Source organism: Carica papaya, chromosome 9, assembly GCF_054855325.1.
Source record: "Carica papaya isolate Zhongbai chromosome 9, ASM5485532v1, whole genome shotgun sequence".
Classification (NCBI taxonomy): Eukaryota; Viridiplantae; Streptophyta; class Magnoliopsida; order Brassicales; family Caricaceae; genus Carica; species Carica papaya.
The window spans coordinates 1,930,716-1,955,541 of record NC_142317.1 but is presented as its reverse complement, the minus strand read 5'-3'; the positions used below and the strand labels follow the sequence as shown (position 1 = coordinate 1,955,541).

Here is a 24,826-nt window from a genome sequence, read left to right as displayed (position 1 = left end):
ATAAATTTCGATTATTTACTTAGTGGAATTCTTATTCTACACTATTATACGTGTATACAAACGTAATCTTTGATTTGGACATGTGGCAAATTCTTCACCCTACGCGGTGTTTTCACGGATACATACACACACACACACACATACATACATACATAGTAATCAATATAAACATGCACATATATTATAGGGTAAATATACTATATAGTTGAAACCATTTTGTACGTCGGATTTGAAGGTCTGATAATTGGATATGGTTGACTTGACTGGGTGTTCTTTCGGCCATTTTAATTGGATCGTAGCCCATAATTCAAATCCAAACCCCACGGCTAAGAAAAATTTAATTGTCTGCCACACATAGGGATATGCTGCAGGTGTGGAGCCCCTATGTTCATTCACTATCTCTTATTTATTTTATTAATTATATAAAGTAATTCAAAAATTAAAATATAAATAATACTATAGATATACGATATTAGATATTTATTTATTATCTAAATTTTAACTAATTCTAAGATAATTAAAAATTAAAATTTTATTAATTAATATATTATTAAAATGATATACGCTTTAGATTCATTTTAAATTTATAATTTTTTTTATTTACATCCGTTTCAATATTCATATCATTCGAAATAGATTGAAATAAATTAGTACGATCAAACGTCTCCCACCCACCAACCAAGTGGATTTCTAGAGAATAAGGTTTTCGGATTAATACTAAAATTATAATAAATTTTTAAAATATATTAATATTTAAATAGAGTATAAAAATTTTAACTTCGTTTGACCAAAACATATAATAATATAATAGCGTAAAAGATAATCATTTGAGTCCATATTTTTCATGGGCCCAACCGAATTTGATCGTCCACATAGTAAATTGCTAAGTGGGCTTCCTTTAAACTGAATTATTTCACTTAGTTCTTTATATGAATATTATATCCACAATTGTCCTATGAAGACTCGCTTTCGCTCTGGTGGGTTCCCTTAATCAAGCCATTGCTTATGAGTCGTTGACTCATTCTTTAACAGGCATGCGGTCATAGCTTTGGACTCCTCCCACTGCTTGGGAGTTTACGGTTTCATGTTTTATTTCACTTCCCGATGGAGGTTCTTTTTACCCTTCTCTCACGGTACTACTTCGCTATCAATCACCCATGAGTATTTAACCTTACAAGGTTGTCCTTGCTAATTCACATGGAATTCCATGTGTCCCATGCTACTTGGGTCAGAGCATAAGCTAGTGATGTTTTGGGCTACTGGACTCTCACCATCTAGGGTGCAGCACTCCACCGTTTCGCCTAGTAGCACGACGCTTTTATTGCTCTCCCACAACCCCGTTTTCACAGTTTAGGCTGTTCTCATTTCGCTCGTCGAGAAAAAAATCAATTATCCTTCCTCTTCTTTTATTTTTTATGTGTTCATGCTGTGGTTCCTCTCGTTTAAAGAGAATGTTAATAGTTCATACATATTTGAAATGTTAAATTACTTGATTGAAAGAAAAAAGTCTTGGGTTCAAGGGTGGAAATATCCAAAATACATTTCAGATACAGTACAAATGGAATTCCATCCCTTTTTATTTATTTATTTTTCTTTCGTATTCTATTTATTCATTCCCTCTTATATAACCTTATAGCTAGAACCCACTAAATGATGTGCGCGATACAAAATTCATGGTGCCAAACTCGTTTAGTTCATTTTATTGGCTTGTCTCATACAAAATAAGTATATTTCTAATTTGAAAATCTTTTAATCTTAATCTATCCATAATAACATAATAAATAATACGAATGAGACATTAATTATTCTGTTTGGTGTATTTGATATATAAGATAATAAAACGTACAAATTTGAATACTCGTAGTAAATACTATTTTCTTATCATTCAATGAATATTTGTATTTCATAAAAATTAAGGTCAATATAATCCTTACATAAATACCACCCTATCTAACTTTCGGGTATCTTAGTTCTTTATAGAAATATTATATCTTTATACACCTTGTCACATCAAAAAAATTTAGATATTACTTTTCTTATTTGTATAATAAAAATAATATATAGGCATAACTATATATTAAACTTTTAGCTTTTCAATAATTATTAAACTTGTTATAAATATTAATTTTCACAATTTTTAGTTGAAAGGAAATTAATTATATCTAAGTAAAAATTAAAAAATATAAGCAATTTTTTTCCTCCCACGAAAAATTTAAGTTTGATAGTATATACTTCTTCACAACAAAATTGACGGTTGGTGATTTGGTAATATAACATACGTCCAATGAAGACGCACGTACTATAGCATTTCTCATCCCCCTCAGGATTTCCCCTTTCTGATTATCTTCCTGTCAAAGGCCCAAGAACTTCCATGAACTTCCTACCAGTCAACTAATTCCTTCTCCTTCAGCCATCTCTTATTTTGTTCTTCTTCTTCTTCCTTTTTTTTGTTATTCTTCGTTTATTTTCGTATTGCAGAAAGGTTTAACTCACTACCCATAAGGATGGAGAACTCAACTCAAGAGTCCCACCTGGGATCAGATAACTGCATCACATACGAATCCCCATACCCTCTCTACGCCATGTCCTTTTCTTCTATCCACCATCACCACCACCACCCGCAACGCATTGCCGTCGGGAGTTTCATTGAGGATTTTACAAATCGGGTCGACATCCTCATTTTCGACCCGGAAACATTCTCAATTAGAACACAACCCACTCTCTCCTTCGAGCATCCGTACCCGCCTACCAAGCTGATGTTCCACCCAAATGCTCCCTCCTCGCTTCTTAAATCCTCATCCGATCTGCTTGCGTCCTCTGGCGACTTTCTTCGGCTATGGGAGATCCGCGATTCGTCGGTGGAACCCGTGTCTGTCCTCAACAACAGCAAAACAAGCGAGTTCTGCGCTCCGTTGACCTCCTTCGATTGGAACGAGGTGGAGCCCCGGAGAATCGGGACTTCGAGCATCGACACCACCTGCACCATCTGGGATATCGAGAAGGGCGCGGTGGAAACGCAGCTCATAGCTCATGATAAGGAGGTGTACGACATCGCTTGGGGCGAAGCCAGGGTCTTCGCCTCCGTATCCGCCGATGGGTCTGTCAGAATTTTCGATTTGAGAGACAAAGAGCATTCCACCATTATCTACGAGAGCCCGCAACCTGATACCCCTTTGCTTAGATTGGCTTGGAACAAGCAGGATTTGAGGTACATGGCGACCATTTTGATGGACAGCAACAAAGTTGTGATTCTGGATATTCGCTCCCCAACCATGCCGGTAGCTGAGTTGGAGAGGCATCACGCGAGTGTTAACGCTATTGCTTGGGCTCCGCAGAGCTGCAGACACATTTGCTCCGCTGGCGATGACACGCAGGCGCTTATTTGGGAGCTGCCGACGGTGGCTGGACCCAATGGGATCGACCCAATGTCCATGTACTCTTCTGGGTCCGAGATTAACCAGCTGCAGTGGTCTGCAGCTCAGCCTGATTGGATCGCCATTGCTTTTGCTAACAAGATGCAGTTGTTGAAAGTTTAAGGTCCGAATTTGTGTTAATTAAAATCGCACCTTGCTTGATTGTATTAGTAGTTAGATGTTAGGTAGCCAGATAAACATGATTGTATATCTATCCGTTTTCTGTAGGAAAAGTAGATCTGTACTGGGAGTTGCTTGCAGTTAAGGTCTCCCTGTGCTGGCCTGCTCAAAGTCTCAATTGAATTTCTTGTCAGCATACTAGAATTAGTGTTTACTGAGTTAAGATATATAGCTTGCGAATGAGTTTTATGGTCTTATATATGTTCTCTAATGGAGTTTTTAGCCAAAATCAGGTTGTGCAAAACAAGGGATGCAACTTTTTGTTTCTGTTGTTTTATGATTGAGTTAGAATATCTCAATTCTCATGGCTTAGTAAGTGAACAAATATTTCTTATATTATGCTTGTTCCGATATGGAATTTAACCCTTTCTGACATTGTTTTTGAAGAAATCATGGCGGCAGAGCCTAAAACATTTGAATCTTGCTAGAGGTTACTAAATGGTTAGCCTCTTCTGCTTGTAACAACTGAATCTCCTGTAACTTTGTAGTGTACATATGGTGAGAAATTTACCCAGCTATGACTTTATTACCGGATTGAATAATTAAGTCCACTTCTTTAAGTGTCTCCGGGTGATGATTTACCAGACTCACCAGTTTTCCTTTTCAATCTGTTGCCTCACAAGATATAGTAGTTTCTTGTACTACCTTCCTTTCATAACTAGTTCCATCCTCTAATTGTTTCACATATTTTTGTTTGGATTCTTGTTTCAACTACGTCATTGCATTTTGGCTCAAGTTTAATTTGGGTAGACTGTCTCGATGGACAATGGCAGCAACTAGGTGGGAATTGCCACTAAAACACCAGTTAGAGGTGTGGGTTTGGCTGTCATCTTTGACGAATCACACGGGATTAGTCTCTTACAAGAGATCATGTGAATTGTTAGATAGCATGTTTTGACTATGATTCTTCTGTTTATTGGATCTAGCTTTCACTCTACTTGACCAAACAGGAACTTTGAATTCTTTCATTGATTTTGTATACTAGGGAATAGAACCTACTGGGTGCCAAACAAACTTGGGAAAATGGGTTATTACCATTGTCAACTTGTTGAATGAAATGTGTTATGTGTAAGACTGATGGTTACCCTTTGGTAAAATCCTCCTAATGCCACTCCATCTTTTTGACCTTACCGGAAAGCACCCTGAATTGCTGTCTATTTCGGATTCTGAGAATTGCCTCTCCACAGTCACAACCCAGAAGTTGGCTAATGATTCTTTTACTCTTTTTGGTGAAGCACAGTTGGGAAGTCTGGTTTTTTATGAGCTAATTTCAGCTTACAGGTTATCTCTGCTATCTTTTAAATCGGATAATCATGTTTTAAGTTCTCTCATCTATGTGTTACGTTATAATTTGATAGTTTGAATGACGATCTCTTCCTCGAAATTACAGGTTTAAATTGCCTGTCAATTTTACTTTATGTTTGAATGATCTTGTTATATGTCTCTCTTCTCACTGATTTATTTTCTGTCGATTTTTTTCTATAAAGTTCTGATATTGAATCTAATGATTGAAAGCTAATAAAAAATATTCACATGATGCAAATTTGAAATTATAACGTTTATTTTATTTAAACTTTTACTTTTATTTGTTATATATATATATTTATATTTATGAAAATAAATATATTTTTCTAAATATATATTTGTGAAACTAAATTTTAGGAAGATATTAGTAATTATAAATATTAGCTTTAATAAAATCTAAATAAAAAAATAAAAAGTTAAAAAAGGGCCTGGTTATCAGCTTATGAACATGTAATCTCTAATGTATATTCGGCCGAACAGCCTCACACCCGGATTCAATATAGACCTACACATTACCCGACCCGGCCCGAATTTCGTCCTTCAATCAACACGTGGAAACGCCAAAACCCTAATCCTCGAGGTATAAAGCTGCTGTTCATAAAAACCCTCGCTTCTTCTAACGCAATTTCCTCTCTCTTTTGCAGCTTTCTTGGGTATATTTCCTCTTCTCTTCTCTTCTTTATTCTGATTGTGTTGGCTTTCAATTCCTCAGTTTGGGTGTTCGTTATTCAGGTACTTCGGCAGTGATATTGCGTCTGAGCTTCAATGGCAGCTGCAGAACTCGCTTGTACCTACGCTTCCCTCATCTTACTCGATGACGGGATTGCAATTACCGTAATCTCATTTCTCTTTAGCAACGTCCAAATCTTTGGATATACATTTACACGATGATGCATTGATTGATTTCATTCTAACGAGCTTTTTATCTCTCGATCTGAAATCTCCTGGGTTTTGGATGGTGAATGGGAAACAGTCTGAGAAGATTTCCAAATTGATCAATGCGGCGAATTTGACGGTGGAGTCATTCTGGCCAATCCTTTTTGCGAAGTTGGCTGAGAAGAAGAACATTGAAGAACTCATGGTGAACGTCGGTTCTGGCGGCGTTGCTGCACCTGGTGCCGTTTCCGCCCCTGCTTCGGGCGCCAGCGCCCCGGCCGCCCCTGCTGCGGAGGAGAAGAAGGTATGATTCTCACTGGTCACCTCGTTTACGTGTTATTTCGTTTTTTCTTTTTGGGTTAGCAGAGGTTGTCGGTGAATTGCTTTCCTAGTTCATTGGTGAGATGTTTGATGTTTGTCGTGCTTGAATTGTGGTGTTTTACAGGAGGAGCCCAAGGAGGAGAGTGACGACGATATGGGTTTCAGTCTCTTCGACTAGACTTTAGCATTTTGGTATTGTCTTTACGTCTGGCTTGATTGGGAATTCTAATTTTGTTAAGAATTGTTGAGAGTTTAGGGTTTGTAACATGAATTTCAATCAGTTTTGATCCGTTTACACAAGTTAGATAATTTTTTATTTGGTTCTTGGATTAATTATATGTACCATTTGCTTCTTGTTTCTATTTTCACTCTCGACCCAATTGAATTTCTACTTTTAACTTTTATATAACATATATATATATATATATACACACAACTAAGGTAGAATATATATAAACTTTTCATCCTTTCAAAACCAAGGTAGAATAGGTGCAGGAATTTGTATTGTAATTCTAATTCTAAACGTTAGGACTCATCCCAACGCCACAGCAGCATTTGAATTTGTTGGTTTCTGTTCTTTATTTAATCGTTACTGCATGTATGTACTATGCTTATACGCACTTATATATATATATATATTTGTTAGTTGAACAAACCCTAGAATGATTTCAGTACGGATGAATTAGTAGGAGAAAAGTAATAAATTTGTAAGGCGAGCATCAATGGTTCTGATTGCCAATCTCAAATAAGAAACAAGACCTCTACTTTCTAATGTGAAGAAAGTAAAAATTTGTGGCCACAAAAAATTTTTGGAGGAGGCATAATTGCCAATGGCTATGACGAATGTAAATTATGGGTTTTGGCCCAGTGATTATCTATATCTGTGTTTAGATTTCCGATTTCAGTTTTAATTCTTGCTTAATGTCGGAAAATATACTAGTTTTGGTGGAGTATATAATATCACTTGATTGTTATCAAACGTATCGTATAATAAGCCATGACTAGATCAGAACCATTCTAATTTCAGAACGGTTTCTCAACGAGTTTATTGGGTCTGAACAGAGACTACAGATCTTAAGCGATTGATCTGGTAGAATAATTCAAAGGGTAAAAAAAAAAATTATGGTTTCGTTCCAAATTGGAATACATCATTTATGCAAATAAAAATTTTCTTTGTTATATGATTATATAGATATAGGATGTATCCAGTGTATTTAGAGAAGAAGGTTTTGTCACTTAACACGTAAAATCAACCAGAAATTATAGAGGAAATTACGGGACAGAACAGGTAATGAAGGTCCTCTAACAACAAGCCACGTTCCCGATGTTTCTGGTACATGTTTCTTGATCCTTTTACGCGGACTTCCTCCAATCTTACACTCACAACAAATCTTCCAGATCATTCTATCCATTCATTACATGTGTAAATGTGTGTGTATATATATATATATATATATACATGTAAGTGAAGCCCCCCATCCTTATCCAAGCAAAGCTTGCAGCAGTCAAAACCCACCAACGTTTCTGATCATTATTTGTATAACAAAATGATGTCAATTTTCAGCTCGTTCGACGCTTTCTCTCCTGAATTCTACGCTCGCAGCCTCAAGCTTTCATGGGATTCTTCGCAGTCGCAGACCTCCAAGCCATCCTCCGTCGATTCCTCAAACCCATCCACAGACCACAAGTCGTCATCGCCGCCGCCCTCCTCCAAAAATTCCGATTGCAAGAAATCTGCTTCTCCTCGGGAACGACGTAGAACGCCGAGGTTTGCTCCGGAGTTGGACGGAGTATACTGTTTTGAGACAATAATTCCTTCTTGAAGATTTTTTTATCTACTTGTCTTTTCATTGTAACTGGTCGAAATTTTCTCACTGAATAAATTGCAATGATCTTGTAAATAAGATACCATAGCCAATTTTTTGGGGTTCCATTGTATTTCAACATTAAGATCATAAATAAGTTGATAATTTTTTTTTGGGGGGGTAATTTTGTATATTAATTAGTATTTTAGGTGGTAAGTAGACAATAATTTCAATATATTATAAATAAATTTTTAGATAAGTACGCGTAATTTATGGAGAAAGAGATGTATCAACTATGCAACTAAGCAGTTGTTGAAACGCAAGTTGATAAATTGATGCCGTAGGGAAAGCACAAACGGCTCATTTTCCACCTCCACATGGTCTGCTAGCAGTCCGATTAGAAGGAACTGTTACGTGTGATTAGTCACACATGAAGCCATGTGGTGACCATGTGGACATGACCATGTGATGAGATTTACAGAGAGCTGTCGAGCAAAAAATGGCTGCGACTTCAATTTGATCCACGGTGACGGTGAAGAAGATAAGAGAAAAAGGTTGGCTTGTGTGGTGAGCGCGCTGCTCATGACGTGTCCTGCTTGTTATTCTCTTAAAACCCTCTCCCACATCATCTTCATATCATTTGCCAGTTAACATTATCCTGCTACCCTCTAGCCTCATCTTCCTGACATCCAAATATTCATCCACATATACATATAAACATATTTAATATACTTACATTTGCATTTCCTTGGTGATAAAATTTGTCCTTGTCTTCACACCATTCTTTACTTCTCTTGACCACCAAGGTATCTTTACTTTCCTTGGCTTAGCTTTTACTGTCTTCATCTTGTCTGTTGGAACCTTTTAAAGATCAATCATTGAGCTATCCAAGGTGCGGCTCATATGGCTACGACTACCTTCTAGTTGCTGCAATTGGGATTTATTTCTTTGACAGAAACCACAACATAACCGAGGTAATTAGATTATCTTCAAATCATGATGAAGCATTTTCCAGCACGCCTATGCTGGTATTTCTTTCTATTCCTGGTTTAATTAAAAATTTTAACAGAAGATATGATTTCATCTGTCCAGGAAGCTGCAGGTGGGATGACGGAATATCTGCAGCATATCCTGGCAAACCAAAAGAAGAAAATGAAGAACACTCACTTGCCAAAGTTAGCACCACAGTTTGATGGGTTGCACTCTTTTGAAACTTTTGTTGGCCACTGACATTGCCAGCCGCCTCTGTGGTGGTTGCATGAAAACCAGTGGACTGCATGAACAGCCGGCAGAACACAGAAATATACTCACTTGAGTATGGATCTCAGAAACATAAGTCAACTTTCTATAGAAATCATAATTGTTTTTGTATGTGATAGGGAACAAGGATAAAAAACATTACCTCAAAGTGGCATGACGCCTTGAAGTTCTTATCCACAAATCTCGAGTTTTCTTGCTTTTGCTTGGCAGCTAATCTGCTCCAAACAGTGTAATTATCCAAAGTGTTGCATAGCTTTGCAACCCATGCTCACATTAGATGGAGCCTTGAATTTTATAAAATAATCGTCTAATCTGCTGCAAATGGTGTAATTATCCAAAATCTTGCATAGCATCAAAAGTAAGGAAACTTATATATATCAGTTCCAAGCCTGCTGTTATAAGCCCCAATAGCAATTTCATAAGAAAACACGGTTAGGATGACGAAGCTCATTTTCTTAAATGCGCAAAATGGCAGAACTTGAATATGAGCAAACTGCATACCCACTTTCTAAGGCAACATGAGAAGAGACTCAGAGCAGTCAGCACGTAACAAACACATGCTACTGCATTCTTTCAGCTCAGGGAATACCTTAGGAAGAAACTTTGAGCTTCAGGTATACAGAGTTGTGTATTCGCTTAATCAAATGAACGTGGCTGCTTGCCGTGGCAGTTCTGTTGTCCAAAGAATTTAGTATCAGAGGACAGATCAGAAACTTCAGTGTCCGCAGAATGGTAAGTAACAGTCACCTCTCTGCTTAATACTAGAAAAGAAAAGGAAAAAGAAACTGCTCAATTACACAAAAGGCGAGCTACTAAACAGTCAACATCCCTAAATTGATCTTCAGCACATAAATCATAATCTTCTTCCCATATTGGCAAAGCTTCTGGCAGCACCAAATGTAAACACCTTCGTCAATAACCCTCTGTCAAGACTACAAGCAAGGATAACAGCTGCGCCAAAAATTATGAGCTTTGGTATGTTCCTCCCCGGTGGCTTGTCAGCTGTTGACACTTCTTCCTCCGATAAATTTCTTGTGCAGCCTGTTGAGATAAGAGATTCCACGTTTATTTTGGTAGTGATTTGAGCCATAAGAACAGATGGAGAGAGGGGTGCTCCAGATGATCTTTCTTTCTGGTAGGTGCGTAAGCCAGGCTCAATTTTCTTGACTGCTCCCCACATCCCTTGCCGTATTCCAAGCTTTGCAAGTTCCCTCGGGATTCCCATATCTTCATGATGGAAAAGTAACACCTCACATGCTGTCATTTGGCCATCACCACTTCTCGATTCCACTAGTTATCACAGGGAATTTTACCATTTGTTAGTTTATTTTAATTGATTTAAAGACAAACCAGAAAATTGACTACTAATCTAAAAAAACAGTACTCTACGATGCCTGCTCCTTTTGAAAAGACTAATTGTTATAATAGATAGAAGAGAGGGTGGATGGCATCTCTCTTACAGAATATAGACTGAGCAAACAGATCTTGCAAGCCATATTTTTTCTGTTCTTCATTGTTTGATTATTTTACACTTGCACAACATTAACACTCAAATATAACTAACTGAAAATAGAAGTTACCTGCTCGAATGCACCAACTTGAGTAGTATAGGTCAACTCGTTTTGTTCCATTGCGGCTTGAAATAGAAGCATAGGGCACTCCCTGAAAAATTGAAGAATGAAAATGGCAAATCATATCATTTGGTTACACCAAATAAGCAAGGCATAAGCAATAAATTTATTTCCTTTCTTATTGTTCACGTTCCTTTTTCACTTCAAATGCTTCTCCAATTCCAAAGTGATTACCTCCGTGCTTCTCCTTATAAGTTACATGTGTTCAAACCTTTATATATCACGTGCTAAAAAGTTAAGGGGCAAATTAACCTAGTAAATCCTCGATGAAAACATTAATACTCTAACCACAGGGATTCATTCCATTAATGTCGAAGTAGATTTTCCATTTGTAAGCTATCAGATAGGTCAAAACATATAAACAGTAAATTAGATTTCTTCCTACCTTGGTCACGCAATAGAAAGATCTTCCCAACTCCCATATTCGTCGACTTATAATGTATTCTCTATCACTACAGAAAATCGGGAACTGCATCACCAAGCATTGCAAAAGATAAGCATTCAAAACCTACATCAACCACTCCACCAAAATAAATGTAGAAAAGGCTCACCTTACGTATCCATTGCACTACCATGTTTCCTGTGTTGGGACATTCTTCTATGGTTGTAGAAGATGCAAGCATGTTATCCCACTTTGGTCTGAACTCGTCATCCCAGAAAAAGTCCCTCACCAACTCCGGTGCGGCATTCTCAAACACAGTTCTACTTCGATATTGACAAGGACCATTCTTAACAGGGCCAATAAATAAATCAAAATCAGAGAGCAAAAAACAACATCTGAATGACTAAAACTCCAGAATGTGAATGAAGACATCAATTATCAATATACTGATTGAAGTTAAAAGAATAAGGGGACCAACAAACTATGCAAGAAAACCTAACCTTGGGATCTCTCCACCATGCTTGATAGCTCATATTCGGCATGACACGATGCATCATGTGTATCCAAGGAGGACCTCCACCTTTCATCTTTACAAGCTGGATTAAATACTGTAAATCTTCCTCCTTCACAACATTAGGTTGCCCTTCATTGAGCTGAGATTTACTAAACAAACAACACATCTTATGAGCTAACACGTCTCACTCCCAATCTCACTAGGCAAAAACACATTTCACGGAAGACATATAAACAGAAGATTTTTGTTCACGACAGGGCTAGGAGCCAAGGACAACTATATCTCACAAATTATACTAATTAAATCCCATCTTATCAAGATAAGAACATACGAAAATGCAAGAATTATCCAATTGTAACAGTTCTTTTCTTTTTCTTTTTGGGGGTTAGGGGGTGAAGAAGGTAACTTCTAATAATTTTATTTTCCAATATCCTTAGCAGTTTCCATAATTGCTTATGAAATCCCATGACGATCACTTCATGGTGCAAAACGTAAGCAAAAAACAAATTGAATTCCGCAACCAGATATTGTACATGGGGAAAATTAACAAACAAGGAACAAACTTTGAAACATTATGAAATTCTAGAGGGTATAATAAGAAAAGTGTTCAGCTCAATAACCTGCAATCATCATTTTTGCTAGCAGGTAAAGGAGTTGTCTTTGTGTCTCTCTCTCCGATGACCCATGACGGGAAAGTTGCAGGCCCGGAGGAATTCAAGCAAGGAGCAGAGCTCGATCCTAAATCCTTCGTGGAAAGTGAGGCCGGTATAGCCAAATTAGAAGAATCAGCGGCTGAATTAAAGATGGGCACATCCCTCCAGAACCATTCCCATCTTGGTTTCCATGTCCACCCTATTATCAAACCGACAAGAAAAGATATACACACTGCACACAGTCCTCCAATGGCGGCCTCAATTAAAGCCATGGCCCCACCAAAACAAGCCAATGACTAATTTTTCATAATCGGATGTCGACACGAAAAAGGCATAATTTGTGGCATCAGAGTAAATAGCAGGGAAGCGTTTGCGACGAAGACGAAGTGGAGAAGAAGAAATATAACGAGGAACAATGGCGGCAAACGTAGAAGAAGACAGAAATGTGAGTAGAAGATCAGAGGTGAGTGGAGTAGCAGCATTTAAATGTAACGACGCCGTTTTGTTGCTTGCCGAATACGAAAAGATCAAGTTACAATTGTACCCTTGTTTGACTTATTTATAATTTAATCTCACTAATTATTTTAACTTTTATATATTGTGTTTAGAATATTATATTCTTAGTTAATAATAAAATAAAAATAGCAATAGATTTTTTAAAATATATTTTAAATATTGTTCTAAGAAATATATATATATATATTTATTTTAATGTACAGATATATAATTTGGGCCATGTGAAACAACTGGGCCCATTTCATTGCTTCGGCCCAGTTCATTATGGGCTTACATCGATGGCCCAAATTCAAATTGTAGCCTTGCTGATTGCAATCGATTTTTGTTTCGTCTTTCGTTAAAACGAGGACGAAGAACCCTGTATGCCGTAGCCTGTCATTACGAAGTCTGAATTGATTATATATGGAAGATGATGGACTTCGTTTATGGAAACTTACCTTTGATGCAACCCTGCAACAGAAAACCGCGTAAAAAAAATTAAAAGCTCCCATAAACCTCATTGACTATTCCTTACATATATGTATAGAGTATACATATAATGTATATGTATATACAACCACAAGGGGAGGGTTGAGTTATTTTAGGAAAGAAGGAAAGAGCCCTGAAAGAGCGGGAAAGTGAATATTACAGAGAGAGAAGAAAATGGGATCTCGGTTTTTTGCTAATTGGAAAGTTTTTTCTTCCGGCAAAATCCTTAATTTGCTGTCTACTGGTTTTCTCAAGTTTCCTGAGAAACAACCCCCCCTCTCTCTCTCTCTCTCCCTCCCTCTCCGTCTCTCTCTCTCTCGCTCTCTACTCGTACATAAATATCTGTATATATATGTGTGTGTGTGTGTGTTTTCCATTGCTCTATACAGGACTTGCAGGTTGTTTTATCTCTGTTTTTGTTTTCTGGTTTTCTCTCCTTGGTCTGTTTCTTCTTATTCTTCTTTGCTAGAGGACGAATCAACAAATGGAGGATTTGAGTTTTGTTAATTGGAGTTATCCGGAGGTGGGTTCATTTCTGTACCAGTTTCTATATTTGATTTGTTTATTTTAACACTGTCCGATACTGCAGTCATTAATGGTGATTATATCCATTGCTTCTTTATTCTTTTCGTTAGTTTTTGTTTACACTTTTTATTGTTTCAATTCACTGAGATTCATAGATGTTGTCATCTCTTTCACTGATATAGCACATTTCTGTTCTGGGTTCTCCGAATTCTTTGCTGTTTTTCTTCATTTTGATTATTGGTATATGATCCTCTGTTTCCCTCCTGAGTGCCCTTCTCTTGATAAGACTGAATTCCCTTTCTGATACATGCATATACGATAGTATACATCCATTATAATCACTATTTACAGAATTGATGTAATCTTCGATTATGAAAATCTGGGTTCTGAAACAGGTGTTCATCTCCAGTCTTCATGGTCTGTGAGTTGATATTAAAATGTTGATTTAGTTCCTCTTTGAACCCACAAGGAGGCAATTCGGCTCTTTCCTTCGTATTCTTCTCTTTTAATCTCTTTCAATTTCATTACTACAAATGATGAAGATCACGAGTGGTATTAAAAGTTTATATTGTCATTCCATTCATTATCTCAATTATTTGTTACAAATCCTATGATTGTCGTATCATTTCTACATACACAAACACGTATAAAGTTTTGTAGTTTAAACTGAACTAGTTTTGTTCAAAACATCTTGAGTGTATTCGTACTAGATGGCTACGGGTCTGGAATCATTTCTATCGTAAAGTAGGAATTGTACAGAGGAAATCACCGGAGAAAAGATTCCGCTGGTATTAAAATGATCTGGTTTTTGGATTGATAGGATATTGATGAACTCAGGCAGAAGCTTGAATACACTACTTTTCAACTAGAGTCTGTGAAGAAGAAGGCGGATGAGGAAGCAATTAGACACAATGAGCAGTTGAGGCATTTATTCAGTCTCGTAAACATTACTTGCAAAGAAAGAGATGAAGCAAGACATCAGCTGCAGAAACTTCTCAACAAGTTTATGTCTTCTGCTGACCCAACTGACTTAGTCAATCCAATTCTTCCCCATGTCCAACCTGCAAAAGCCAACTCCAGCATTACAGAATCCAACAGTTTGTCCCATTCACCCGGTTTCTCTCCTGTTGATTCCTTATTCGACAACATTAACATGGCTGATTCGGGTTTTGTTAATCAGCCAAACAATCTTTGTTTTGTGTCTAAATCAATGACCAAAACTGAACCATGTGGCGTTGCAATGGACAATGCTAGCAAGGGAAGACCTTTGCCTGAAAAGGGGAAGCTCTTGCAGGCTGTAATGGATGCCGGTCCACTTCTCCAGACGCTGCTAGATGCTGGGCCGCTTCCAAAGTGGAAAAACCCTCCTCCTCCGCGAATTTGCAAAATCCCGCCAGTTCCGAGTAAGAAGAAATGCAGGCCTGCAATTGTGAAGCCATTGAACTCATTGTCGTGTATGGAGTCACAGATATCTTCACCTTCCACATTGAAACTTTCAAACGGTATGAATGTTTCAGGTCCTAGTAATAGCATTCGAATTCTGGCTGACAAGCGACAAAAAGTTTTCGGTAGGATGAACCAGAGTTTTAGTTTTTAGGAATTCAGTGCAAACGGGTGAACATACACTGATTTGATTCAAGTGGTTTTAAGTGTTGAAGTTTATATGTTGTTTATGATTTGTATATACAAATTTTTTTTATGACTATGACTAGTTGGATTTTTAAATAATATAATTAAGTATATTATTATCATAATATAATAATAAAAAAATAACAAAATTATTATGTTTATGACTGGTTCGATTTTTAGAAAATATTACTTACAAATTTATATTCTTAAATGGGTAGCAATTTTTACATTTTAAATATTTAAGCATTTTATATAAATAAAAGGTATGAAATTCATATATTATAAGGTAATTTAATAAAAAATGAAAATAATATATTATTAAATAAAAATAACCAAGCGACCCCATTAGTCCTTTGAGAAGTATGAGAACTCAGTAGTCAGTTCAGCTTCTTAGAGCTCAAGCGTGCGACACGTGTTACTGAAATTACAGTGACCATCGGGGCTAATCCACCATTAACCATCACTGCAATCTGCAGACTGCTAATTGATAATGCTTCTTCCTCTGCAATCGCTACATTGTATCGATTAAATTTAGATTTGTCCCGCGATTCATCAATGCTCTGCTCTATTTCCTCCGCCACCAAGTCCGGCGGTTCAAATTGGCTCGACCGTCTCCGGTCGAATAAGGGATTCCCCGCCGGAGACAGCCTCGGCCTCGACCATTTCCTCACCAACAATTATTCTAACCCTAACACCTCCCTTTCTCCCACCATTCCCACCAATGCCTCCGATTCTGCTGCTCCTACCCCTGAGTTGACTAACTCGATCTCCGATCCAAACCTACCTCTCAATCGGGCGGAGATTTCCACTCGACCGACTCATAAACCTAAAGACGGAGAATGGCTCGGTGTAATGAGCAATGTCCTGTCGGAGCTCTTCATCATGGGTGGATCTAATCGCGCCTCAACATTCAAAAAGTCTTCCAGGAAACAAACTAACCCTAAATTCTGCGTTGTCCCGCCTCCTCCCGACTCGCCTCCCAAAGGTTCCAGTATTGTACGAGAAGACGAGAGTGCTCAGCCGGCTACGGCGTCGTATAATTCGGACAATAACAGAGCTCGGGGAACCAAGAACACGACTCGAGACGGTAACCTTGGTGAGTGCGAGGTGGATGTGGAGGAGGAGAAAGAGAAGGGGGAGAAAGAGCTGGTAGGTTACTCGAGGAGCGAAGTGACGGTTATAGACACGAGCTGTGCAGTGTGGAAGTCTGATAAGTTGGTGTACAGGCGGAAGAATGTGTGGAAAGTGAGGGATAAAAAGGGTAAGTCTCGCGTTTTCGGGAGGAAGAAGAAGAGGAAGGATAATACGATGCCGGAGGATAATGTTGGCGGCAGCAAAAAGGCAAAACTCTCCACGCCGGAATTGGAGTCACATTCCCGGAAAGCCGATGAAGCAAAGGAGTCTTTCTCGCCTTCCAGTCAACTTCATTTTCATGTAAGATTGGTCTTCTTTGCCTCTTGGTTGCTAACTCTCTCCTTCTGCTGTTCGAATTCTAGTGATAAGGCACGTATCTAGCACCGTAAGTAGTATTTTACTGAATGGTTTTGTTTTGATCAAGACTGTGACGTTATGTTTCCTGAGTGCATTCTTTTCAATGCCCTTCTGTTTTCCAGTTTCATACGCATAGCTTTTTAGTCTCTGCTATGAAGTCTTGTTATCTGGTCTGAGAATTCCATGGTTAAGATATGTTATATCACATTTGTTGTTGGCTTGGCAAGTGTGGGTTACAGTCTAGTTTCTTGAATATATAACAAATGATCTTCTAGATTTGTTTCTGCTGATATAACAGAGTGAATGCATGCACTTATTTACACCAGAGGATCAAAGACATTAAGAATTGCAGTCTTTGTTTTGACTCCAGCATTTAAATTTATAAGGAATTGCCAACTCTCTTCTATTACTGTAAGTGTAGATCTTCTTCCTTTTTGTGCCTTGAAAGCCAATCGAAATTTCATCATAAAGTCTGTCTGGCTTGATATGGTTTGCGATCTGTTTGTACCTTTACTTTATGTTGGAATCAGTTATTTCATGCCAGTGTGTGTCTAGTGATTCTCTACTGTGGGGTAGGCCACCCTTGAGGTTTTTGGTTTGAAGTTCTTCTCCCATCGGTCCATGATTGGTGATATTTTCCTGCGTTGTGAATTGGCTTCCGTACAGCTGGTTCTTCTAACATATTACATGGCTAATAATCATAAATTTAACCATTAACTGTGGATGTGACTAAAAAAGTTATGATTTTGTGGAGAACTGGTTGAAAACACTATATTTTATGTGAAAAACTGAAAGTTAATTGTCTAAAAACTACATCCTAATACAACTCTTGCAATAATGAATTTTTAATTTTGTGTGATGTGACATACCTTAGCTAATATGAGCATGAAAGTGTCAAACTGTGGCCAGGGGTTTTCTTAGTTCTACTGTGCATTTCTGGTGGCTGTAATAGCTCCTATCAGCTAGGGTACCTTCCATCAAATTTAATGGCTTATTTTCAGGTGAGCCAATGTGCTAAGGTGGAGCTACTTTCTGGTTCCACATATGGACCTCTTGCTTACTGTTCTCGTCACTCTCTTTTTTTCTTCACTACTATGGATTATTGGCTTCCTCATCAATTATGGAACAGCCCTATTTGATGATACATATGATTACTTTTAGTCACTCAAAATTATAAATACTCTAAATCAACTGACTTATTTGGCATGAACAGTTCTGACATCCTTCCGATGAAAGCGTGGAACACTCTTGTGCATGTTTCTGGCATAGTTTTGAAGTTATTTCTTCAAATAACGAATTCCAATTACCATAATATGTTTTTATCTGCATTGCCTATCTGACATTAACATGCTCTAAAAATCGATTGGAGAAGTTACATTTTCTCTCTATTTGTTATGGACTCTAATCTTTAAGGGATTCTGTTATTTGCATTGTGGGTTGTTTAGAAATCATTTTCTCGTGAATTCTTTTGTGTCATATTTGATTAAACTGAACTCTCTTTGAACCGAAATTTTCTTATCATCTGCACAGCTGAGTTTACTTCTAATCTTCATGAATCCTTCCGTTCTTTTTTATTGAGTGGACTTTTATCAATTTTTCACTGAGTTTTTCCGAAACAAAATCTAGTGACTTATTTCCTCATGCAGGTACAGAATCCTCATAAGGGAAGGGAAGAAATTACTAAAAGGACACCTAGTGATCTTAGCCAAGTTGCTAAAAGGAGGCAAGTACACTTGTGATTATCTGGGATTCTCTCACACACGTTAAACCCATAAGCATTACATTTTTCCTCACATTGAACATGTTTCTGACTTCCTTTACAGGTTATCGAGGAAGTCAAGAAAGGAAGGCTCATCGGTTATGCTTGTGAAAGGCATTGGTATAAGCAAGACAGGTGGAGCAAACCTTAGGAAAAATAGTCCTATTGGTTCCCAGGGGCAGGAAAAGCCCTGATACATCATCACTTGGAAGTAATGATTTGGAAGAAGTAAGATATCAGTTATTATCATTTTGGATTTGCAGTATCTGTCACTTCCTTCTTAATTCTTCCATGGGCAAAGGAAGTAAATTCTTTTGACCAATCAATATGGTGGGAATCTATGTTGTATCATTTTGGAGTAATTATTTATAACATTGCGGTGGAAGGTAGATGATACTGTAAATACTTATTTTTGGATGGATGATCATTTGATTCTTCTATTGGAAATTTCTATGGTTATACTACCCTCGAATCTCTTACAGTTAAAATGCTGGTTGAAGGAACAAAAATCAGCATTTACCTGAGACACAGGCATAAGCTGATAAGCAGATGCACTACTGAACTCAAATTAGAGATGGGTACTACTAATAAGTTAGAGATGGCAACAGCCTACTAAACCAAGTGTACTTCAAACAAAACCAACCACACTTTTATATATCTATGATACGTTTAATTAACCATTTGATACATGTATTTCCCATTTAACTATTTGGAAAACCCTGTTTGAGTCTGTCCATTCTGAATATTTTTTTAAAATATGTAATGTTCCAAATAAGTGATAATAATAAGAATAATGCCTTAGAAATTCTAGTACATATTTCTTTGCACAGCCCTGGAAGGCTCAGGCCCAGGCCAAGGCCCAATGTGGAGTAAAATTCTAAAACTGAGCACGACGTCTTCCTCCTCTGTTTTCTCTTCTTCCTAATCCGATCCCGTACTCGACAACAATCGATTGCCATGTTCGCCATTCCTTTTTGTCCTCCGTCTTCGTCTTCTTCTACTGTTTCCTTCCTCTCGCAAACAGCCAGAAGCCAGCTTCCGGTCTATTCACATGCAGCAGCATCTGGCACTCATGAATGCTTCTTTCTCGTGAATTTCTCTACTGCAACCTCGATTGAGATTAAACCAGTTCGAGCCACTCAACATCTTCTTATCCAGTGCGGCTGCCTCAACTCGCTAACAGATCTTCAAAGTGACACAGGTTGGTAGATACCAGCTCTCTCCTTCTTTTTCTCTTTGAGGCGAACTATCAAACACTTCATGTACATGCGAAGCTTTCAGTGTGTTGTCTTTTTGGATCTCAGGTTTTCTCTATCCATTGTTCCGGGAGCTGGGAATCAACGAAGAAGAAACAGAATATCTTCTTTTGAAGAACCCATCTCTGAAATTATCTTCTTTCGATGAGATAAAGAGCCGTCTTCTTTCTTTGCAGTCTCTTGGAATCACGGGTACTGCGCTTTATCGCATGGTTATGAAACGCCCAAATGTGTTGACAGCAGAGGAAGTTGATCCATTGATACGATTTCTGCTCGATGACATGGAAGGAAAGCTTGAGCTAAAGCAGCTCGAACGCCTGTTAACTGCAACGGAAGCAAGATTCTTGGCTGGTTTTAACCGAAAGGTTAGGCTACTACTTCGACATGGGGTTCCTAAAGAAAAGATTGCTTATGTTCTCAACGATGTCAATCTATCAAAAGCGTTGTGTAAGAAGTCACTTGGAGATATTCAAAGAACCATTGATTTCTTGCAGCCTTATGGTGGCATTGACCTAATTTTAAGACGGCCATTGATCCTTAATTATGATCTTGAAACTCAGCTGATTCCAAAGGTTACTTTTCTTCTGGAGCTTAGTGGGGGAGATGAAAATGGCACTGGGACGGTGCTGCGGAGGCTTCCTACAATCTTGAGCTACAGTTTTGGCCATTTGGAGAACCATGTAGAGTTCTTCAGGTGTTTTGCTGGACTAAGTGATCAACAAATATTCAAGATCATTCTCGTGTTTCCAAATGTGATTAGTGCCAGCAAGGAGCGTAAATTGCATCCAAGAGTAGAGTTTCTCAAGCAATGTGGCTTGGATTCTAATGACATTTTCAAGTTCTTGACAAAAGCTCCTCTATTTCTAGCCCTGTCTTTGGAAGATAATCTTGCACATAAGCTTGGAGTTTTGGTGAAGATTGGGTATGAATATAGAACAAAGGAATTGGCTATGGCAGTCGGCGCTATGACTAGAACAAGCTGTGAGAATATGCAGAAGGTGATAGGGCTTTTCTTGGATTATGGACTGTCTTATGCCGACATTCTCGCCATGAGCAAGAAGCATCCTCAAGTTTTGCAGTACAATCATGGTTCCTTGCAAGAGAAGATGGAGTACTTGATAGAGGAGATGGGTCGGGAAGTTGAAGAGCTTTTGGTTTTTCCTGCATTTCTTGGTTACAAGCTTGATGGGAGGATCAAGCATAGATATGAAGCAAAGAGAAAGACTAGAGGAGAAAATATGTCACTCAACAAACTTTTAACAGTATCAGCTGAAAGATTCAAGAACAAAGAAACTCTTGTTCATGATTGACTAACCAAATGAGGAGCAAAGTTACAAAAAGTTTGTTTCTTTTATTCAGTGGTTATTTTCCTGGTTCTTAATTTCCTATTTCAGAAAAATTTCTCCTTGCTCAAATTGGATTCAGAGGGACTCTTGATCTAGTCTCATAAGCTGTTGCGGTGTGCTTGATTATAAGTTGGTCAATGACAAAGTTGGAAACCTCAGAAAGAACTCTGGCAATCAGATCAGGTGGTAGTACTGTAGTACTAGCAGCCGGCAATTCTTGTATTGATGAGCTTGGATGGAATCAGAGTAGATATCATCCATAGTGGAGACTGGAGCACTTTATTTCCTCTTGGTGTCTTATTGTAATAGTTCTATTATTGGAATTATAAAACTCAGCATTGATCTATATCAATTAAAAAAAAAAAAGACTTCGATGCAAAGTACTGCATCTGCAATCCGAAGTCCGAAGTTTCTCTAAAGATTTTGATTGCCAATACCTGTCATATGCTCGCGTATCTACATGGTGAAGAAAGATTAGCCTCAAAGACTAATTTTGAGAGTGTTCATAAGAGATGGTCTCACTGTGGCAAACGTCATTAATAGAAGCCATGGTAGCATGGGTAGTTCATTTTTCAAACAGAAACCATCAACTGAGACACGGAAAAGAAAGCCAGCAGAAACTTGCCTAGACAGGGGAAAGCTGCACATATCAACTTACCTATAGATTCTAAATATACTTCAAAATGTTTTCTCTCATCTTTTATAGATTATCATATGTGTATCTAATCTTCACAAGAAGCATCAATTATACGTTCATACATTTTAGAAGTTGGTTGATCTCATTCCCCATAGAGGGCTTCATCATAGATTCACATACATCAGCCTTAATGTACACTGCTGCCATCAGAAATCTATAGATGATTGATTGGAAACATAGATTGCAGCCATCTCAATTCTCAAAACAGGATCTTCCTTTCTATTATTCGGCCAAAGAGGGTTCTTTTACCGGCTCTACAAGCACAGGCTCTAGTGTCTCAGCTCTGTCATTACCTTTGGGTATGATCAGACCATATCCACCTGATTTTCTTTTGTACACAATATTCACTTCCCCTGAAACAAAGCAAAGAACAATTTCATAATTTAGTTGGAAAAGAATGCTGGAGGAATACACGAACGTACAGGAAGTGAATCATGACATACCGGTCTCTTCATTTCTGAAACCATAGAAGTCATGGTCAACATTTTCCAGTTGCTCAATTGCTTCAGAGACAGTCAGAGGTGGCATCTCAAAGTATTTTGTCCGTACAATCTGAAACACAAGTTCTGAAGGTTAGCATGGTTCGAGAACTCATCTGGCTCATTTTCTTTCTTTCTTTCCTATGGCATCTATACTCGATATACGCAGAAACATCAAATGTTGATTAAACCCGAAATGGTGGTAATGACAAGAATGCAATTCTTATTTTCATATATGAAAATCAAACAAGATATCTAAGTACTTATTTCAAGTAAAGTGAAGGAAAGGATTGAATAGGCTCAACCTCATCAATAAAGTTCTCCTCCTCCTTCTCCTCCTCCTCTTGTTGAGGTGCTGCATCTTCATCACCATCAACTACCTGTGGTGCAGGCTCCCTAATTTTCAATCTGTTAAAACCCTTCATGTGGCGCCCATGATCAGATTCCTTCTCCTTAATCTTCCTCAACTTCCTCTGTATAATCGACGATACTAAGTCAATACTCCCATATACTGTTTCAGCATCTTCTTCTGCACGAACAACTCCATGTTTCTTGGTAAACAAAGTCACCTGAAGGATTCACCAATCACAAACACAATAACAATCAGGCATCAAACCAAAAGAACAAATCTATTTCCCCACTACTCCATGAAAGTTCAACAGTGAATAGAAAAAAGCACCTCACATCTCCGGATCCTGGGACCCTTCCCAAATTCTCCACCTCGAACAGATAACCTAACATCAACCTCCCGCACAAGATGACTGTGTTTCTGAACAGCCTTTCCGACCTTCTCTTCAACATGACTTTTTACAGTATCTGTTAACTGCTCGACAGCAAAGAAAGTTGTTCTTTTTTATCTCAGTTTCAGTTTGAAATAAATGGTTAAATATAACTCAAGCTCCCCATTGTTGTTTCAGGAATTTTGTTACAGCAATCTAAACAAAAACTATCAAACAGCTCTTGAAAATTAGAGAAAAATCCAACAACAACATTGTTGTCCCAGAATTTTGGTAAAGTACCAATTCTAACAACACGGTTAAACCCCTTTTAAACCTCAGTGAACAATAAGCAAAATGACCTAAAGTTCACATTTCTTTCCCTAATTCGGAATCCTTCAGAAGAAAAGGGTGAAAGGTTAAAGAGAAAAACCTCAAGATTTTTGCCTTGAATGATCAATTTGACGGAAGAAAGCGGACCATCCCATGACATCCGGACCACAAACGATTTGCTGCGACCGTTTTTACAGGAACCCAGTTCGACATGGCTCAGATTCTTACTCAACGGGTTCAAGAAACTAGATTTCAGATGCAATAAACCCGAAATTTGAGGGTTTGCGGTACCCATCATGGACATGGATGAAGATGAACACGGAGGCGATGAGGATGACGGTGGTGTTGGAAGATGGCTGTGGTGGTGAAAGTTGGTTTTCGAAGAAGCTAGCAGAGTAGCCATTGACAGTGGAGAGTACGAGCTAGTTGGTCAAATAATGGAGTGGTTGGATGGTGGAAAATTGAAGAGAAAGTGAACAAGAAAAAGGGGGGAAATTGGGGTTTTGGTTCTCAGTGGATTGATTCAGCAGAAAGAGAAAAAGATAGAGAGAAAATGGATAAGAACACGTGAGAGAGCAGAAGAATGAAGATGGTCCCCACTATCTGTCGTCTTCTCCAATTCCATTTCTCCCATATTGCACCAGTGACCAGTGTCCTCTGGTTGTTGCAGACATAAATCTCTTCATCCGAGTCTTTTCCGCTATTTCCACAAAATATCGCCAAAATATCTATTTTTAGATTTTTTTTAGTGAAATTATAATTTCACCTCATATTGTTTATTTTATTACAAAAATTTCCCCCCACGTCTCGTGACGCCGCCAGGTGTAAGGTTTAAAAATCATGCAATCACCACCAATGAACATGACCAATTGACCGTTTATATTTCAAAATCACCGTCAAGGGTATTTTGGTAAATCAATATTACGAGCAGCCAATCATGCGTTCCCATTCGGCAGCTATCCAATCAAATGGCGAGTAGAGAAGAAGCGAGTGGGCCGGGGGAAAGGAAGAAACCAGAAGAAAAATGAAGAAGATAGCGTTTGATAACTTCAAAACCACAAGCCGAACCCACCCTCTCTTAATGCGACACGTGTCGTTACGACATCCATGAAACACGTTGTCTCCTCAGAGCACCCATGAAAATATCTTCTTCAAGTGGGGCCCACTAACAGCCAGGTGTCCCCACGTTAAAATATCCGAAATGCGGAGGCTGTCTGTGGGCGTGTAATCTACACCACCAAAATCTCCACGAACCAACGCACTATCCATGG

The 24,826-nt window shown here is 38.2% G+C and overlaps 7 protein-coding genes and 1 long non-coding RNA gene across 10 annotated transcripts; 6 read left to right on the top strand and 2 right to left on the bottom strand.

Annotated features, from left to right (window-relative positions):
* The first annotated feature begins 2,308 nt into the window (after window positions 1-2,308).
* On the top strand, window positions 2,309-3,790 carry TTG1 (Transducin/WD40 repeat-like superfamily protein). Its single transcript, XM_022053822.2, has one exon. The coding sequence runs from the start codon at window positions 2,505-2,507 to the stop codon at window positions 3,534-3,536; it is 1,032 nt and encodes a 343-aa protein (XP_021909514.1). The 5' UTR covers window positions 2,309-2,504; the 3' UTR covers window positions 3,537-3,790.
* A 1,543-nt stretch (window positions 3,791-5,333) lies between these two features.
* On the top strand, window positions 5,334-6,457 carry LOC110823353 (60S acidic ribosomal protein family). The gene is made up of 4 exons (XM_022053722.2): window positions 5,334-5,551; window positions 5,631-5,732; window positions 5,872-6,078; window positions 6,220-6,457. Exons 2-4 carry the CDS (start codon window positions 5,664-5,666, stop codon window positions 6,271-6,273), a joined length of 330 nt encoding a protein of 109 aa, XP_021909414.1. The 5' UTR covers window positions 5,334-5,551; window positions 5,631-5,663; the 3' UTR covers window positions 6,274-6,457.
* A 1,660-nt stretch (window positions 6,458-8,117) lies between these two features.
* On the bottom strand, window positions 8,118-12,785 carry LOC110823151 (uncharacterized). 3 transcript variants are annotated; one of them, XM_022053473.2, is made up of 8 exons: window positions 12,308-12,785; window positions 11,674-11,836; window positions 11,343-11,519; window positions 11,177-11,260; window positions 10,741-10,822; window positions 9,303-10,450; window positions 9,068-9,173; window positions 8,118-8,846 (listed from the first exon to the last, which is right to left on the bottom strand). In XM_022053473.2, exons 1-6 carry the CDS (start codon window positions 12,610-12,612, stop codon window positions 10,014-10,016), a joined length of 1,248 nt encoding a protein of 415 aa, XP_021909165.1. In that variant the 5' UTR covers window positions 12,613-12,785; the 3' UTR covers window positions 8,118-8,846; window positions 9,068-9,173; window positions 9,303-10,013. The 3 variants fall into 3 exon arrangements, with proteins under 3 accessions (XP_021909165.1, XP_021909164.1, XP_021909163.1); XM_022053472.2 differs by having other exon boundaries at window positions 8,210-8,944; XM_022053471.2 differs by having other exon boundaries at window positions 8,210-9,173.
* On the top strand, window positions 8,735-9,482 carry LOC148239713 (uncharacterized). Its single transcript, XR_015816417.1, has 2 exons — window positions 8,735-8,874; window positions 8,993-9,482. It is a non-coding gene; the product is annotated as an uncharacterized LOC148239713 (long non-coding RNA).
* Window positions 12,786-13,355: 570 nt separating the features above from the next.
* Window positions 13,356-15,501, top strand: LOC110823281 (uncharacterized). The gene is made up of 2 exons (XM_088211641.1): window positions 13,356-13,847; window positions 14,670-15,501. Exons 1-2 carry the CDS (start codon window positions 13,809-13,811, stop codon window positions 15,444-15,446), a joined length of 816 nt encoding a protein of 271 aa, XP_088067767.1. The 5' UTR covers window positions 13,356-13,808; the 3' UTR covers window positions 15,447-15,501.
* A 337-nt stretch (window positions 15,502-15,838) lies between these two features.
* Window positions 15,839-19,192, top strand: LOC110823152 (fantom protein). Its single transcript, XM_022053474.2, has 3 exons — window positions 15,839-16,912; window positions 18,616-18,692; window positions 18,793-19,192. The coding sequence occupies exons 1-3, from the start codon at window positions 16,034-16,036 to the stop codon at window positions 18,920-18,922; spliced, it is 1,086 nt and encodes a 361-aa protein (XP_021909166.2). The 5' UTR covers window positions 15,839-16,033; the 3' UTR covers window positions 18,923-19,192.
* Window positions 19,193-19,602: 410 nt separating this feature from the next.
* PTAC15 (plastid transcriptionally active 15) lies at window positions 19,603-22,098 on the top strand. The gene is made up of 2 exons (XM_022053469.2): window positions 19,603-19,929; window positions 20,033-22,098. The coding sequence occupies exons 1-2, from the start codon at window positions 19,686-19,688 to the stop codon at window positions 21,292-21,294; spliced, it is 1,506 nt and encodes a 501-aa protein (XP_021909161.1). The 5' UTR covers window positions 19,603-19,685; the 3' UTR covers window positions 21,295-22,098.
* On the bottom strand, window positions 22,005-24,243 carry LOC110823153 (30S ribosomal protein). The gene is made up of 5 exons (XM_022053475.2): window positions 23,656-24,243; window positions 23,186-23,329; window positions 22,812-23,075; window positions 22,471-22,579; window positions 22,005-22,380 (listed from the first exon to the last, which is right to left on the bottom strand). Exons 1-5 carry the CDS (start codon window positions 23,956-23,958, stop codon window positions 22,250-22,252), a joined length of 951 nt encoding a protein of 316 aa, XP_021909167.1. The 5' UTR covers window positions 23,959-24,243; the 3' UTR covers window positions 22,005-22,249.
* Between the last annotated feature and the right edge of the window lie 583 nt (window positions 24,244-24,826).